Genomic DNA, 18,159 nt, shown 5'->3' on the forward strand with positions numbered 1-18,159 from the left:
CACTTCCCACAATGCTGCAGAATTCATAGTTCAGTTGCCAGTAACCGTTGCTGGGCTGAGAGCTCCAGTGAACACAATTGTTTGCAGATCATGTCCCACACTAGCAATTCCTGCTGGTTAGTTTGGGTTTAAAATAACATTTTTTTTTAGGGAAAGACAACATAAGCTCAACTATCATAACCGGGGACACCTGGTGACAATCATCATTGTCACAGAAATAACACAGTTTGTGAATCCACAGCCATATCTAGATTGATGTCAACAAAAATGAGTTTCCCATTTTCAGTCAACATTGGTTTCTTTTCAACGTAATCCTTCATTATGCTTAAAAATGCTTCCAGAAAATCACATCTATAAAATGCATATCTATTCCATTTTTTAAGAATTTAAATGAAGGCACATGGTAGTCTACTGCCTCCAAAGGGCAACAGGGGGGGGGGGGGGCAGCAACAGGCGTCAGTTATGTTGGTAAAGAAATTGAGGTTATATTGGAGAACATCTGCAAATCTGTTAAAGGACAATGCATGATTTGACATTTACTGCCTCAGAGCGGTTCTGATTTATACAGAGAGATTTAAAGTAGAGACAAAGCAGCGAAGGAATAAAGCAAACATGGTTATGAATTACGTAGGGATGAGTTTTCTAAAATAAGGTAGTCAACGTAACCTTTAAGGTTGAGGATAATAAAAGGTTAACTCGACAGCTCGACCAGACTTGCAGCAGTCAGTTTTCATCCCTAATGGATGCTGAAAGGAAACTGCAGTGCTCAGCCGTGGTTTACTGTACGCCCCATCTTCAAAGTCAAAACACTGTTTACCTGCACTGTGTGGTTATTACTATGTAAGCAGGTCATTCCTCATTTGTGTCAAATTAAAAAAAGAATTCTGTCCTGAAGCCATATTTGTTTAGTTTTAGGAGACTCTTAGAGGTCTTAATGGAGGGCTATGGTTTAGTCTCCGGTGTCACGTTTGGCCACCATATGGATTTCACAATACCGTCCGTAATACATACATTTACATTATGGGGCAGGATACTCCAAAACACATGCAGGTCTGTACCTCATTTTCATTCTTATTCAGAGCCAATAAACACAGCTGTTCTTAAAAAATATGTTGTTTCCCTGCAAAAGTGAATATTGGTAGAATCATGTTTTGCGTGGAGAATCCCTTATGACGTTCTAATACTGTGATATAAAATGGTCACTGCAAAAAAAACACCATGATATAAATTTTACAGTGGATAAAATCGTTATACTGCAACACTGGTGTAACTCTTTAATCTTAAGTACCATATATCAGGCTTGTGTTGTGGAATTAAACTTCAATTCTTTATGCATTCCTTTATTCACGGTGTTATATTACTGCAAGGCTCGTCAGCACCAAAGCCATTGGGGTTACTACGGGGACGGCTGCAAAAAAAAATCAATGCTGCCCATTACCGGAATGCTGCCTTGCTTTTAATAGGCTTTAGCCACAGAAGAATGGAGATTTTTTAAAAAGCTTTGGAGGAAAACAACAGGAACGTTCGCATGATCCCAGTGTGTTCTGGTAATTCTCTAAACGCATCCATGCTGACTAAAGGAAAGATGAAACCCAAGCACGACAGACGTTGTAGATGAAGTTGATACTTATCGATGCATGGCATTAAAGTTGTGATCCTGGCATTGCTCCAGGAAACTGCCGCTTGTTGTATTCAGATGTGACGCTTAATGATGATGACATCTTTGTTTTTCAAAGTAACCTTGCAAGACATAAATCGGATCGTAAAGCTGTGTTAAAAGGGTTGTGATAAAAGGTTGTCTGTAAAATCGGGTTTACACGTAGTCGCTTAAATCTGCCTGTGTTCAAGAGGTTGGATCACTAATTCAATTGGGACGTATCTTAAGAATGCTCTCAGTCACACGATCATATATTATTCAGTGTATGTACCGTGTGTATTGTAGATTTATTTCTCTACTCAGACCTAAGCAAACAGCCAGTAAAAGGATCTCAAATTAAAGAATGTGTATACAGCTTCATAATGGCTCCTGCCTGTCCAGGGAACGATCAAGCAGCATAGCAAACTGTGAGACTAAACTATTCCTGGAGATCGGTGTCATAAAATAGGGAATGCTGAAAAGATAATCAACCCTCACATTGGCCCTTAACTCTGTCCAATTGAATGACTAATAACCATGCAAGGCTTCAATTTACAGTAGAAATAAATTAAAGCTGCAGTAAATAACCATTTTTAAAATCAATGCTTTGCATTAATGAGGAAAATTTGATCATTCTGTTCTCTTTTACTTGTATTGTTAAGTTTATCTTCATTGAATTCACAGAAGCATCCGACGTGCTTTTAAAGTTCAACAGCAGCATCTGCTTCTGCCTTTTATCAGGTTTAACACAACATTTGTAAACACATTAGATTTCCCGTGGCTTTGACTAATGGCTTTTAATGCAGTGGAAAGGTCAATTTCTCATGTTATATTCTGGAAATAACTGTTTTGATTAAAAACATTAATTCATTCTTAAGAGAAGCAAGATAGCACTTTCATTTTTTTCTCTTTCAGTAAACCAGCTTTAAAATCAAGTAGGAAAATACAGATGCTTGGAATAACAAGTAGAAAACTTGTCAGACATCCCCGCTGTACAGTTGTGTTAATTTAGCGGTCAAAGCATTTCACACTCATTTTTAGGAACCCAGTTCACCCACATTAATGTTAATTTAACAGACGATTTCACTGTGACCATTTACTTTTTGGGGGGTTTACTTTCCAGGACTCTTATGCAGCGTTTCCTCAAAAATATGACCTGGTTGTTAAACAAGCAGTTTTTCTAATGTTTGCCAGCTTGTGCGTGAAACATGCAATGCCTTTTTTTGCAAGTGAAGAGGTGAAACTAATCGATTAAAGCGATCAAATTAGTAGGATCAAACATCCCACTCAGTTCCCAGTATTGCTGAGATGGGCAGGAACATTTCATAATTGTACAGCCTGCTGCTGTCTTAGATGTGCCCTCTACATAATGCAGCAGGATTATACTAACGCAATTAGATCGTATAGGTTCTGATCAGAACTCTGACATGCTAGAATCCACAGAAGGGGAGAGAAATAAATCTGGTCTTAAAGCCCGACTCCCAGGATTCTAACTCCGACTCACAGGTTCAAAACAATCAATACTGTGACCTATTCAAGGGAGCGACTGAATCAAATAAACAATTCCTTTTATCGTTATGACAGATGAGGGTGTAGTCGATACTTGAACAACTCTTTCTCCCCGACAATGGAAAACAGAGTATGGTGTCTGGACGAGATGGATATCATTTTTTCTGTTGCAGGGGAAAATATACACTTTCATCCCTTTGATGTAGCTCTAGAACACACTGTGCAGAACATGCCGACTGTTGGCTACCCAAAAACACTTTTCTGCTAGCAAGTTAACTAGCGTTTTCCCCCTTACTTTTCACCATGTTACAGAATTGTTGAGTGTTATTGGATTGCATTGCGGGAGAGAAAACAAATGTGGCCGGAGCAAATAGACAGAGATGGGGATGGTATTAGTGGACCTTTCCTCACAGACGCTGCAGTGGGCTCTCAGGGCTAAATCTCCGAAACCTCGATCCCTCACACCACGATTTTATAACAAGTTGCAGAGCAAGAGAAGGGGGGTTTGTAGGTTGGCTCGGAACCAGAAAGCACAGGGACGACAAAAGATCTCAAAGTGCTAATCAAAATCAGTGCTGTCATTTGTTAGCACTCCAAGTGGGGACTGTGTGGATAACGAGCAACGGGGCAATGAACAGAATGAAGGAGTGTGAAATGATATGGGAACATCAACAGACAGCCGCCCTGGTGCTCCTCAAAGGACCTGGACAACATGGCTGTCAACATCAATTTTGCTCCCGTCATTAACACCGTAACAGCATTAGCCCGAAGTCCCCTCGCAGCCTCATTTCCTGTCAGAGCATTGTGGGAACTGCTGGATGTTTGTACTGCATTGTCCATCACTGGGCTTCATGTTGCAATTTGCTCTTTAAAAAAACAACAATAACATTTTTTTTGTTTTCATCCTACAGGAATTGCTGGCACCCCGGTGGTCTTCAACGTGAACGGAGATGCTCCCGGTCGCTATGAAATCTACCAATACCAGATCACAAACAACACCACGGAATACAAGATCATTGGTCACTGGACAGATCAGCTCCACTTAGATGTATGCAGGTTTTGGATATTACTTCAATTATAAATGACACATTGTACGTCTATTCTAATAATCCAAATGGCAGATTTTTGCGCTGGGGATCATGCTGAATATCACCATCCAACACCAAAGCACCTTCTTATTACGATTAACAGCAACTCTAATATTGCTAGTATGCTATGTAGTAGAGCTTCATTTATTCACATTCATCTAGCTTATTTCTTTTTCGGGCAACGGTCCACGGATTAATATTAATAATAAATCAACTTTTTTGTTGGCTCTAGAAATAATAAACATGCAGGCTAAAAAATGCTTTAGATCAACTCAGAGCGTGCTTCCACTCCCGATTATGCCCTTATAAGTAGGTCTCCAATGAAGGGAAAAAAAACATTTGCATTAACCTTATTTTGACATTAGCCATCATTATGTGGTACAGTAATACGCCCGTTCCTTCTTCAATTTATACATATGCATGGAGCACTGTAATCTGCAGTTTTGCATGTGTTTACGTCAAAATTGTTTTGTTTTAGATGCCACAATGTGAGGAACAGTGAGTATTCATCCTTTCGTTGTTACATATCATTAATACATGAGCCCTGAGGGCGTACTTATTTTGCTGATATGCATACTGTAGGTATGGAATTAAAATGGTTGTAGACATCAAGGTCCTGAGTTACTGCAGCACACTGATGAAGTTATCAGGTCCGCATGCACGGCAAGGATCTCCACGGAAAAAAAGAACAAGAATGCCATATGGAGATTTTTCTGTTCAACACAAATCATCTAAATCATGCAGATGTTTATGTGAATAATTTAACATTCCCTATCCCTTTCCGCACCCTATCTTACTTTAATAAGGCCTCATAAGTAAGCTGCGCTATAATAAAAATAAATAACGTGAATGCAACAATGAAGGCACATGACACTGCATTGTGGGGGCTGCAGCACCACGCAGACCATTTACTTTGGTTGCTCCAGTAGGTACAACATTACTTGGAAGTAATTTAATGGCAACGTTGTTATAATTCAATGAGTTTACACAGTGGTGTCTTGATAAAAAGAATATTCCATTTACAGTTTGTTCATTCGATCATGCCCTTCTTCGTAAACTAATTCACCAAATGTTAATTGAATTCCGTGCATTTTGTAACCTACAAACAATATGTAGTAAATTGTGCTGATGTTTTTCCTCTACGGACCCTTGAAAGTGCTCTTAAATTGTGAATATCCGCTTGTCCAAATGCGATAATACAGAGTAAGTGCACGGTATTTATGCACTTTGTTTGGGCTTCAAGGAATGCAAGTGTATGAGTAACTCAGTGTTGGTATGGTGATGTGGAATCGATGGGTAATTTCTGCACATTTTTCTCCTTTCCTTTCTCCCTCCAGATCGATGAAATGCAGTGGCCCGGTGCAGCACAAGAAGTCCCCTCTTCCATATGCAGCCAACCCTGCCGTCCTGGGCAGCGCAAGAAGACAGTAAAGGGAATTCCATGCTGTTGGCACTGCGAGAACTGTGACGGTTACCAGTATCAGGCCGACACTTTCAGCTGCAAGATGTGTCGCTTTGATTTGCGGCCGAATGCAAATCACACCGGCTGCGATCCCATTCCCATTGTCAAGCTGGAGTGGAGCTCCCCGTGGGCAGTCATACCCGTCCTTATCGCCGTCTTCGGCATCATGGCCACAATGTTTGTGGTTGTCACCTTTATACGCTACAACGACACGCCCATTGTGAAGGCGTCGGGTCGAGAACTGAGCTACGTGCTGCTGACAGGCATCTTCCTGTGCTATGCTACAACGTTCCTCATGATCTCCACTCCTGATGTGGTGATATGCTCCCTGCGAAGGATTTTCCTGGGCCTGGGTATGAGCATTAGCTACGCAGCACTGCTGACCAAGACGAATCGGATCTACAGGATTTTTGAGCAGGGCAAGATGTCGGTCAGCGCCCCTCGATTTATCTCCCCGGCCTCCCAGTTAGTAATCACGTTCAGCCTGATATCAGTCCAGCTCCTCGGGGTGTGCATCTGGTTCGGCGTCGACCCGTCACAAGCCATCATCGACTACGAGGACCAGCGTACGGCAAATCCTAAAATGGCCCGCGGTGTCCTAAAATGCGATATATCAGACCTCTCTCTCATCTGCCTGCTGGGTTATAGCATGCTGCTGATGGTCACCTGCACAGTTTACGCCATCAAGACCCGAGGGGTTCCCGAGACATTCAACGAGGCCAAGCCCATCGGCTTTACCATGTACACCACCTGCATCGTATGGCTCGCCTTCATCCCCATCTTCTTCGGGACCTCACAATCAGCCGAAAAGGTAAATATTCCACAAAAACAACCAACCAAATTTTGGCTCTATAACCGTTTTAATTTTTTTTTGCACAAAGCAGTCACTAAGCTGCTTTGCCATCAATTGTAGTGTACCTAAAAAGAGCACAATTGCAGCAATCCACTTGTGCACGTTGGATGTCAGTTTTCCATTTGGCGTATATTTCTTATGGGCCTCATTGTGACGAAAATGGCCACTGAAATTATGTGTGTTGTGTAGCATCGGGCTCTTGTGTTTGTGGATGCTGCCGCTGTTCGTCATGAGATGATGGGCTTTCTGCACGACTGCGGGGATTACAAGGCTTTTTAGAGCCGTCTTGTGAGGATAATTCATTCACTTCAAGTTTTCTTGGATACGTTTTTCTTTAATTATGCTTATGTGCGTTTGACTCAGCTTCACAGGGTGGGAATACCGAGTAGTTAGTCACTGCACAGACACACACAAATAGATAGCGCTGGTTTGTGAAGCTGCACAGAAATACTGGGGCTGTTGATGTTGCTCATCAGTAAAAAGGGAATCACAAATAACCCTTTTACAAGTGCTAATTTTGAGGTTGCTCAACACGGATGCACATTAATAAAGCAGTGAGTGGAAAAGTCAAACCACTAATCACAATAGAAGCATCAGTATGGGAATGCTGCATAATAACAAAATTAATAGCAGCCAGAAGATTGCCAGACTAGGGGAAAATAACTCAACACCAAGTATTTTCTTTAGAGGGGGTATGACACCCTTTGGTCCCAACAATTTGAAAAACATAATAAAGATGTAGTAAACCAGTAACATTAATACTATTATCCAGTTGCAAACTATTCTTCTTCCAAATGACTAATTGTGTACTTCATGTATAGCAGCCATTAACATATGATAAATATATAATCTGACAGGGTTTCAATCAAATTGACAGAAGACTCTCTGTGTTGTTATCACAAAAGGATGAAGGTCACGTTACATTACAGTACATGAAATAAAAGAAATGGATCGTATCTTGTTTATTCATTCAACACCATTAAATATGAATCCATTCCTGTTAAGTGTGTTAAGTGTGACTACCCATCTCATGCATTTGTTTAATTAAATAATCATAATCCAAAAGCAAATGTGTTAATTCATACTAAAAAGTTTTATATTTTGTGACTAATCATGATCCCCTTTGACATGTGTTGGAACCAAACCAGAGTTGATGAAGCTTTTTCATTGCAGACATTTTAACTGTGAGCAAGTATGCACAATACCAACACCCTGAAACTGAAGCAGCTATAGTAAATTTAATTTAAACATCATTAATTTCATTATTTACACCTGTGCTTTTCTATGTTTTGCTCAAGGAAATATAGACTAATAAATGAGCAAATAATTGTATTTGTCTAGATCCAGAAAAGTCTAAATATTTCGGTGCAAGGACGTGGAAGAGCTATGGAAGTGTGCACCCATTTGCATGTTTTGCATATAGGTAGGGACAGCACTGGCAGCTGTCTAGACAAGGGATTTGATGCCTAATGACATAAAAGGAGCAATCCTGCTTCAAAGAAACTTCATAATGGCTGAGCCTTCTGAGGTTCCTGTCCCCAGTCCTGTTTCCTCGCTGCGCCGATGGAGCAGATTGGCAATCATATCGGCGTGTCAGAGAAAATTCATGTCACCAGTGCCGACGGAGGAGGACAGGGGTCTTGGCCCCCCTCACACAGTGACTCCACTCTGTACTCCAGAGGGGTAGCAATATTGTTCCGAACTCACCACAGGCCACGTGTAATCTTCTCAGGAGATTACAAGCTCCCCCCCTCCTTCACCAAGGAGTGCTCGCATTGCAGCATGATGGAACACAATGCCCTACCACTTCCATTTTGCACCGACATCTTTCTCGACTGACATGGCTTTAGGGAACTTAATTTCTGCACGGCCTCTCTATGGGTTTTGTTTTTATTCCATCAACATATATCATTGTCATTGCAACAGGTCGTGCTATTTATTTCATTTTGTACATCTTTGCTTTTCCCCGTTGAACTAACTGAATGCCCTAGAAAGTACTGCTCTACCTTATGGATGCGCACAAAAGGTCTAAAAGAATGCTACAAAAATCCATATACTCTACTTCCTATCTTGGTCAAAGTCATAGTAATAGACATTTACCGACAGCTCAGATGGACGTGGTACTGCAAAGGTTTGTAAAAAAAAAAAAATCTAAACATCTTGAAGCGCGAGGATAAATGTTGCACAAGCTCATGTACAAACAACACACGTCAACATGACCCAATGCTGGCAAACACAATTTATAACTGTTGACATGCTAGTGGTTCGGGCCCTGTGGGCTATCCCCATGCCAAAAGACTCATTCATTTGTGATGTCTGCAAATGTAATGTCAGACAAAACCTCAGGCAAATCTCTTTGAAGGATGTCTGCCAGCTGTGTTTCCACTGTACACTCTTCGCCTTGCCAGAAACTTCAGAGGACCCCAGCAGTTTTATTCCAAGGGGCAAAGTCAACTGTTCTCTTCTTTCTCTTGTTTTCTAATTCATGGTTTTTACACTGGAGTGTTGTGGATCATTATGCAATTCATTACTTTGATGATTTTCTATTAGGTTTGTTAACGGAAATACACTTTTAAACTAAAGAAATCATGTTTCCACCTTGCGTATGCACTTGTCAATATCAAATACGTTCAACAAATTCTATTTTTTACAGCCTGTGCGCTTACTCACCACATCCCATACATCAACAAATCAGAGATGGACTGTGTCTGAGCCCTGAGATAATTATCATAAATGAAAAATCACTTGCAGACACTTTTAATATGCTGTAGGATGTTTCTTTCCGCTCCATAGCGCTTGCCTTCGGCTATATATCTGCTACCCAGCTGTGAGCTGCAGCTGTCACTGGCTTCAGAAAGCACACAGAAAGCCCTTATGCTGTTGTCTAAAATCTCAGGGTAAAAACATCCACACAGACATACTATTAGTCATGTATCATAAATAAACAAATACAGTGATTGAAAGCAGAGCCCTGGAGTGATGAACCCAGCACAGGACATTTATGGAATATGAATAAAGGGTTCTGTTTGTATGTCGTCGCCATGTCATAATGGGATACTGTGTGCTGTGCAAAGTTAAGTTGTCCTACATATGAAGCAGTGATTTACCTGAAGAAAATTTAAAAAATTAACAAAAAGTTACTAGAAACATCACTGTCCATCAGCCAGCGAAGCCTCAATGAACAATTGTGTTTGCTTGTGTCTCTTTCATAATACAGATGTATATACAGACCACAACCCTGACCATCTCCGTAAGCCTCAGTGCATCGGTCTCTCTGGGAATGCTCTACATGCCTAAGGTCTACGTGGTTCTCCTTCATCCAGAGCAGAACGTACCCAAGCGCAAGCGCAGCCTGAAGGCTGTGGTCACCGCAGCCACCATGTCCAACAAGTTCAACCCCAAAGGCGGCCTGAGGCCCAACGGAGAGGCCAAGTCCGAGCTCTGTGAAAGTCTGGAAACACAAGGTTGGTCTCACGCCTGATGGAACAAAAGAGAGAAGAGAAAGAATGAAAATGTGTTCATCCAGCCTTCTATGCTGATGCAATGAGCCGCTTCTCTCTAATTACTGCTGTAACAGAATACACATGTCTGCTTGAAAATAATTAACTCCTTTTGTCAACAGTCATAGTTGATACCAGTGTTACTTTGCACTTCAGCAGTTCCTGTTAGCAAGCCTTATGTGAGAATACGAGAAACGATGGCAACTAAAGTGGTTTTATAATATGGTTTATTTTTCAACATGATCCATTGCAGATGACATAAACAGAACTGTGTGAGTAATTAATAATTAACTAATATGAGTGATTGCAACTAAGCCTCTAGCTAACATGGCAATTCTCAATTATTTATTGGTCAAACTAATGCTGGTAGCCTACAAAAGTTTAATATAATATACACATCATATTGCTCTTCTTAGACTAAGCAAGATCGTGTCATTTTAAAAAACACCCGAGGGCTGTCCTCCACCAAAGCAATTCTTAGTCGACAAAAAAATCAAATCAATTCTCTATGACGTACCCAACAAAAGGACCACTTTAAATCTTGTATTTTCCAGAGATGTGCTCATGTTTTTCTTGGAAATAAGTAATCCAGTTTAAAAAAGCATTAAAAAATGATTCATCGATAAAATAATTCTTAATCAACAACCAAAAAAGGAAAATACTTATTGGGTTGAGGGGGACGGCCCTATTCCACATGTGCTAAAGCAAAATACAAAAGAACATGTTTGAAAAAGGCAAGACGTAACTTCTGTGTTCTAGCTGGATCATCTGTACATGGAACAGAAAAATATTTCCATTCTCACCAACTCTGAGCACATTGGATTTGTGAATCAGGAGGTGTGACAGGGTGCCCACACTGTTCTGATTTTGAAAGGAACTAAGCAGACGGGTGGCTCGGTGTTGAGGATAAAAGGAAATTTCAATCACTAAAAAAAGTGTGTGAGTAGGCTGTCCCTTTGTGGGAGCCTGGCTACATCCAATCATGCAGCCCCACATGTTCTGATGACAGAAAGTCCTGATTTGTACTCTGAACAGTGTAGAATGATGTGTATTAGACTTAAAAGCCTTCGCCCACGTTTGCATGAACGCCTCTTTCCAACCTGAGAACGAAGTCGTGATAGCTTATCCTATTATAAAAGCCCATTTAAGAAGGTACTGATCTCGTCCTCTGGTTTGAACTGTGAATCTAACAACTGCTCTTTGTGCTTATGTGTCAGACTGTGTTGAGGGAGGGGAGCCTTGTGAGGGACTTTAGACTCTCAGGTAACCTGATTAGACAATGACTGCCCTTTATATCATGTGTGACCACTTTTTTTCCTGTTAAGTTCTGCTGATGTTCACTACGACACCCATGCCTGCCTACACTTGTGCACAAAGCATCCCCCACCCCCGGCTGAAATACAGCAACCTGAATGACACGAGGCAGTAATCACACCCTCACAAATCCACCGTCCACAAACATTAACTTGGGCCGACAATATTGCTGTACGGTGCTGAAAAATGCCTATTAATGTGGGACGATGACACCACTCTGTCTGAGTGCAGGAGACAAGCGATAGCCATGTGTCCCCTGTAATTTGTTTCCCCGTTGACAAAAGGAGGAATTTGCGGTAATGGGACGACAACAATAAGAGTGAACAGGGAAAAGACAGATGAGTCTGCCAGCTCCAATTCTTTCTGGACCATCTATTCTTTATCTTGGCCTTGCAGCACATAAATATTCAAATAAGGTTCATTTATCAATGCGTCTCTCCGACGAGATGCCTTGGATGAAAATGGCGAGAAAGGCCGCCCCGAAATCATACACCCCGATGTGGCATCCGACAAACACAGAGAAGCGTTTACATGACGCGTCTAGCCTCCGCGGCACTTTTTGTCCCGACTTGGGCTTTCAGCTGTCTTCTGATTGGATTCATCCCCTCTGACATATTCAATCAGCCAGGGTTGCTGTGGGCAGATTGGCAGATTGGTAGTGTGATTACCACCACAACAAGCACTCTCGCTGAGGATAGTTTTATTTAGAAAATGTCACACACACACTTACACGAGACATACAGTGTGTGTGCGTCGGTGCATGGCTCCACACATACGAAACCAATACTGTATTGTATGACCGTAATGTTTCACCAGTGGGTCAGGCTTGTCATGGCCATTGTGGTCTGCCCTCCAGTCGTCTCTTACGTGTTTGATTCACAACCGATATGTAATTACAAGAAACCTGAAAAGAACGTTAAAGAATAACGAGCACCAGACTCAAACATGGACGCCAACACGTACGGTGCCAAGTCAGATCGCATTTACACGCTTTCCAAATCTCAAAATGTAATACACTGACTGCTGCATGTTTTTGCTTGGTGCACAGAGAAACGTCAGGTCTTTGCATGGAGTAAAAGATTTGCATTTGAATGGTTATTACTGCATTTTATATCAATGTGCAAAAACTGCGATCTGCTTGGTGACTCCATATGATGCTATGTTTTGCCACAATTAAATGAGATGATTAACCTCGAGGAAAGCATTATGACAGAGTATCCCTGAGTGCATTCATGGTACTGTAATAGCAGGTCCTTAAATTGATACCACCAATGCCACGGCCTAGGAGTCTGATTGCATCTGCATCACTGTCTTGACAAATATTTAATGGCGATGTGTTTTCAAAATGTCTGCAATGTTTCCATGTACAAGACAGTCAATGACTCACTTGCAGCAATCAAAAGTAGATATTAAGTAGTGTGGCCTCTATTTTCGGACAAAATACTGAATCTGAAGAGCTCAGATACATTTTTTTCCAATTGTTTTTACATTTCAGAGGTTAAACAGGTTGTTTAAAATGTGTTATTACTTTGCATAATCGCAACATTTTATCCTGAATTCAGTTTCTCAAATGACACATTCCTGTTTCTATTCTGCGACAGAGGAGGCATCACTCCTGTAAATACAGCTTTCACATTACAAGACCCTGCTATTATGATGGGCTCCACCTGCACCGATTTGGTGAAGTCACCCATAAATAGAACTGCCCATCAATTTATACTCCAACACGCGCACTGAGAGATTACAGTCTCACACCTTTTTGAATGTCCCCCGTTGCATTTTTAACCCTTCTCCTTCTTTCTCCTCCACCTGCACTTTCAGTGTTGGCTTCCAAGCAAACATACATAAGCTACAGTAACCATGCCATCTAAGCCGGGGAGGAACAGCGGGAGCGGAGCCGGGGCCTGCCTGAGGAGAAATCACCTGATTGTAGGGATACTGGGGGGAAAATACTGGAAGACTTTGCAGGCTGCAACGTGAGGAGGAGGAGGACTGGGGTGGAAAGATGGGAATTTGTCACTCCGGAAATACAAAGGATGTCCTATTTTTCTAGAGAATCAGGTAACGGCTCGAATGCCAAGCTTATGAGAAATTAGCAGATTTGCAGGGGGGAGATGGAAGCTGTGAGGGGAGTATTGGACGGATAATTTTCCTCTTCCCACCCTTTCTGAGACACAAGCGAGCGTTGAGAGGTGACGTTTTCCAGATGCAGGCTGAGCGAACCACCTGGAGTCGACGGTATGTTTTCCTTCTGAAGTGTAAAGCACACAATTTCAGTTCTGATCCGAGGCTGAATCATTTGTCAAAACAAAAACAGGGTTGGGGGTGGAGGGGCGGGCGGAGGGATGTGGGGGACTGTGGGTGGTTGGTTTTCTGTTTTTTGTTCATGTCAAATGCAGTGAAACAGTATCAAAAACATAGTGATTATTTTTTGATTAACGGTATTATTGGGGGTTGAAAGCTGCAGTACTCTTCAAACTGTACATGCCTTACTAAAGTATATTCAGTATTCCTACATGAACTAACCATATCTGAAACACCTGAAAATAATGCAGTGGGTCATCCCTGGTTTTCTTTTCTTTTTTTTTATATAAATGTTTCATAATTATTAAAATAATGGTGATGATGATGATGATGATGATGCCGTCATCTTGGCAATCCTAGTGTACAGTCCCAGAGCATGCTTGTGGGAGCATCACGTGTACTGTGCTGTGTCGTCAACGTCTTTGGAATGCAACATTTGTCATGGTTGTCATTCACAGTGGAGATGTCGTTACGGACCGCTGGGTTACCCTCTGTTCAATAAAGAAGAATTAGAGGCAAATTCATGGAATACCTTCATAGTTTTTCACCAAACTCTACACAACGTCAGCCAGGACATAAAGACGTGATGATGCGTACTTTATACACCCCAGATTTATTGGCCTTTATTTATCGTGCTTGTCGAATGAAGTCGTCGCAAATTCAAAATGTGCCGTCGAGCGGTTGGATGAGAATTCAAGTTTCGCTAAACTTTCATTCCGGGTAACATTAAAGATACAATCCCTGACACAATAACAAGACACTTGCATTCGACATTGCCTCCAATAAATTATTCCATCTGTGTTTTTTCCATATTATGCGTTTTCTATATTTGTGTATTTCAAGGTTTAGAGATTAGAGAGAAGGAAAAAAAAGTATCCTTCGTTTTTTTTTTATAGCAGTGGAGACAGGATAACAGTCTGTCTCTAAACACTAGATTTGTGGATGTATAAAACTACACACCAGTCCGTTGTCAGACCAGATATATTACTTTTTAAAGTTTACAACGCGATTCGTGACAGATGTGCAGGTAATCCGAGTCTCTCGCAAAAGGAAAGAATTTGAGGCCATGGTGGAAATGACTAACAAGAGTTTTAATAGCATTTTGGGTGCAAAATTATGTGCAGCTTCTCAGCGTGAAGACACGATTGGAGAATGTGCAGACTAATTTCCATCAAAGGGCATAATTCAACATTCAACAGAACTAATATGATAGTTTTAGGGGTAGCTCAGTTTAAATATTCCCCCAAAATCCTAGAGAATTGTATTTTAGATTTCAGATTTTAATAAATGAATACATTACTCACTCAATTTGGCCAAAGCTGATAGTAAACCTGCAGCTCTACTGCACCTTTAGGTTAGTTCATCATTAAACATTGTTAAAAGTGATAATCCCGTCGAACATACATTCATTGATTCTTTTCACGGTAATATTGACAACCTCTCATCTTCAGTTGAAAAGGGGGGAGGGGGGGGGGGCTTGATAAATAAAGGCCAGTGCCTTCATTCTGTGCCTCATTAAACTACTCCTGCCATTCTTTCCATGGATCCTTCATAGTGTCATTTGTGTTGCATCCATTACCTTTCAAGTGTATTCTGTTCAAACGCGAGGAAGAAGACTCAATGTAAAATTTATAATTAGTGTGTGAACTTCATTTCTGTTTTAGTCTCTGAAGTATTCGTCATAAACAGTAACTCTGGAATTTTCTCTCATTAAATGTAATCCTCAGCAATGCAAAAATGTGTATGTTGCATGTCAAAACTCATAACAAGTAATGTGAACAACGTGAGAGAAAGGGTGTAATGTCCAGAAGGAAAGCTACTGCAGAGGATTATATATAACTAATAATTTTGGTTTAGTGGAAGATTCTCAACAAAAAAAGTCTAGGGTGCTGCCGCAAATGTTGTTTTCTCATCAGTTGATAAAAAGTATTGTTTGTGGGATTGTTTGTGTTTGTGAATATGATCATTGACTGCTTCTTTTTTTTGCCACAACCCCCCTACCTCCCCTTTATTTTTCTAAAACACTTTGTCTGTGTTACAAAATAGAATATGTAAGTGCTGACTGAAATAAAGTGGCAAGTTAATGTATGTTATTAAAATGGATTGATCCTGTCTGCTTTATGTACTGAATTATAAAAAAAAAAAGAAAGATAAAAAGAATTACAGTGCCTGGATATTTATGAATTATCTATAGAAAAAAATGAAAAAGTGTAGAGCATGTTCATTTTTATACAAGATATTTCTAATAAAAGACTGTTTTGCTAATAATGTGTTGCTGCTTCTTATTGAGCATGTTTCATTCACAATTCCACACAGAGAAAGAAAAGTTTCCTTAAGTACCAGATAACAACCACCATCGTCATCATCAGTAATCCTTATTTTTCTCCATGTTCACTTTGTATCCCAGACTACTAGAAGGCAAGCTATGTTGTTTTTCATTGTCAAGTAGATGCTCAAAAATGTTGTTGACAATCAAACGATTAACCCTTCAGTGCCTGTTGAGCTAAAAATATCAGTCGGTTAGTGGATTATCAGAACGACTGTTTTAAAAATCTAGGATAGGATGTGTTGCAAATGACCATTAAATGCACAAAAATACACTTGCACTTAAAAAGAGTTAAATAATGAATGACATGTCATGAAAATTGAAGTTTGGGTGGATCAACACTGATATCAGGCATTGGGCCGATATTGACTCTAATTATTTTGTAATGAATTACTATTCAGTAAATAAGTTATATTTTGTTATGAAAGCAATGTTTATGCCATGCCTGAAGTTGCCTTGCACATGCATGCTGGTTAAAGAAATTGGATCAATACTCCAATGATCCAATTATTGTATCGGTATACAGGAATGTGCATCCCTATCGGGACTGGAGGTGGGATCGCTGCATCCCTGATTGAGGGTATGTGAATGCAACTGGAGACTGATGCATAATTTATCAACATGATTTATAAAGAGCAGAAGGCCACATTCGGATCATATACAACATCTCACCTTTGGGGATGGCCCAGAGCTAAGAGGTGCGTTTCCCACCAAGTAATCAGGATTTCCCATCTCATTATATTTACTGCTGAATCATAAAGCCATGTGATTCGCCAGAGGAGATGCTGTCAGGGAGCTTGGGAGAAAAATGGATTTCACCATCGGACAAACATACTAAATTGGAAAAGTAACATGGGGAGGGTATCAAGGCTGCTATTGAGCCGGATTTTCTATTTCTATTTCTTCTATTTCTGAGTGTGCCACTGTGTCGTAACACTGACAACAGAAACTCTCGAACATGAAAACAAGTCATCAAGTAACAACAATGCTGCCTGTGTACGGCGAGTTTCACCAGTAATCAGGGGAGCCGGGAACCTTCGCCTCACTTTAATGGCGGATCAATACGGTCAGCGCTACCCGCAACATAAGCCTTGAACAAATTGAGAAAATATCATACTATCTATAAAAGCTGACAGAGTTATGAGCCACTCTAAATGAAAAGTAGAGCTGGTAACACCATCTTTATAGTGTACTGCAGGGCTGAAATTGCCACCTGGGTGATCACTGATACTGTGTTATCATTAGCCTTGTGCTTTTAAGCGATGTGAAGTGAATTAGCAACACAGCAGCATGTGCAAAATCTCTCTCTTTGGCTGTGATGTATAGGAGACTTCCCAAGCAAGGTAATGTACATTTTTCAAGTTCCAATAAAGTCTCCCCAACGGAGACATTTACCTGTTAACCACCAATAAAAGAAGATTCACTGGTTAATGCTATAGATTTAAGAGTTAAAAATATTGGGATTAAGGAGCACAGAGGGGAGGGGTGTGTGGGGGGGATGCTTTTTTCGAACCTTTTCAAATCATAGATGATAGCTTTAAATAAAGGTTAAAAAAATGTTTTAATGGAGTCCAGGGCAGTGTTCAAGCCACTTGAAAAGCACCGGGGCTGCATTATATCACTTCAAGAAAACTTCACAGAGAGAACTGAGAAACAAAAGCGGCACATCTGTCTGCAACCATGTGTGAAATCTTAGCAGTGGCGCATAAATATAGGGGCCGTACTTTGGATTGGACCATTTCTGATGTTGATTGCGAGTGAAAGTATATTTTGTTTCTCATTTTGTCTTGTTGCCATAGTGCAACAAACACCGAAATGTGGCTCCATTTTCCTCAGTGTGCTTCAATACTGAGTGGTACCAATGATACCCAGCCCTACCAACCAGTCATGTTGCAGTTCACATCCATGCCTTTCCAAAAATATCATCAAGTCATCATCTTATCCTATTAGACATCTGTGGGAAATTGTCACAATTAGAACATGAATTTTTGAGTTATGGCCAAAAATTCAGTTATGTGACCGTACGGCTGAACTGGGGACAGTTGCCTTGTTTTTGCATGCACTGCAGCTGATAAATAATGATTTTAATGTCTTGAAGCATCTGGTTATCATTGCAGCTGGACAACTTGTGAGGCACTTCAACCACAGCCTCTCCCGCATGCAAGGC

The 18,159-nt window shown here is 40.7% G+C and overlaps 1 protein-coding gene across 2 annotated transcripts in view; it reads left to right on the plus strand.

Moving 5' to 3' along the window:
* LOC311017363 (metabotropic glutamate receptor 4-like) overlaps nucleotides 1-15,934 on the plus strand; it is a 111,057-nt gene extending 95,123 nt beyond the window's left edge. The window contains exons 7-11 of one of the 2 annotated variants that reach the window (XM_084015636.1): nucleotides 4,057-4,193; nucleotides 5,571-6,506; nucleotides 9,766-10,012; nucleotides 11,266-11,311; nucleotides 13,184-15,934. In XM_084015636.1, coding sequence (XP_083871762.1) covers nucleotides 4,057-4,193; nucleotides 5,571-6,506; nucleotides 9,766-10,012; nucleotides 11,266-11,303 — 1,358 coding nt within the window. In that variant the 3' untranslated portion in view covers nucleotides 11,304-11,311; nucleotides 13,184-15,934. The remainder of the gene's footprint in view (nucleotides 1-4,056; nucleotides 4,194-5,570; nucleotides 6,507-9,765; nucleotides 10,013-11,265; nucleotides 11,312-13,183) is intronic. The other variant, XM_084015635.1, reaches the window with a different exon arrangement.
* The last annotated feature ends 2,225 nt before the right edge of the window (nucleotides 15,935-18,159 follow it).

The sequence above is a fragment of the Eutrigla gurnardus genome, assembly GCF_963514095.1.
Source record: "Eutrigla gurnardus genome assembly, chromosome: 8".
In the NCBI taxonomy this organism is placed as follows: Eukaryota; Metazoa; Chordata; class Actinopteri; order Perciformes; family Triglidae; genus Eutrigla; species Eutrigla gurnardus.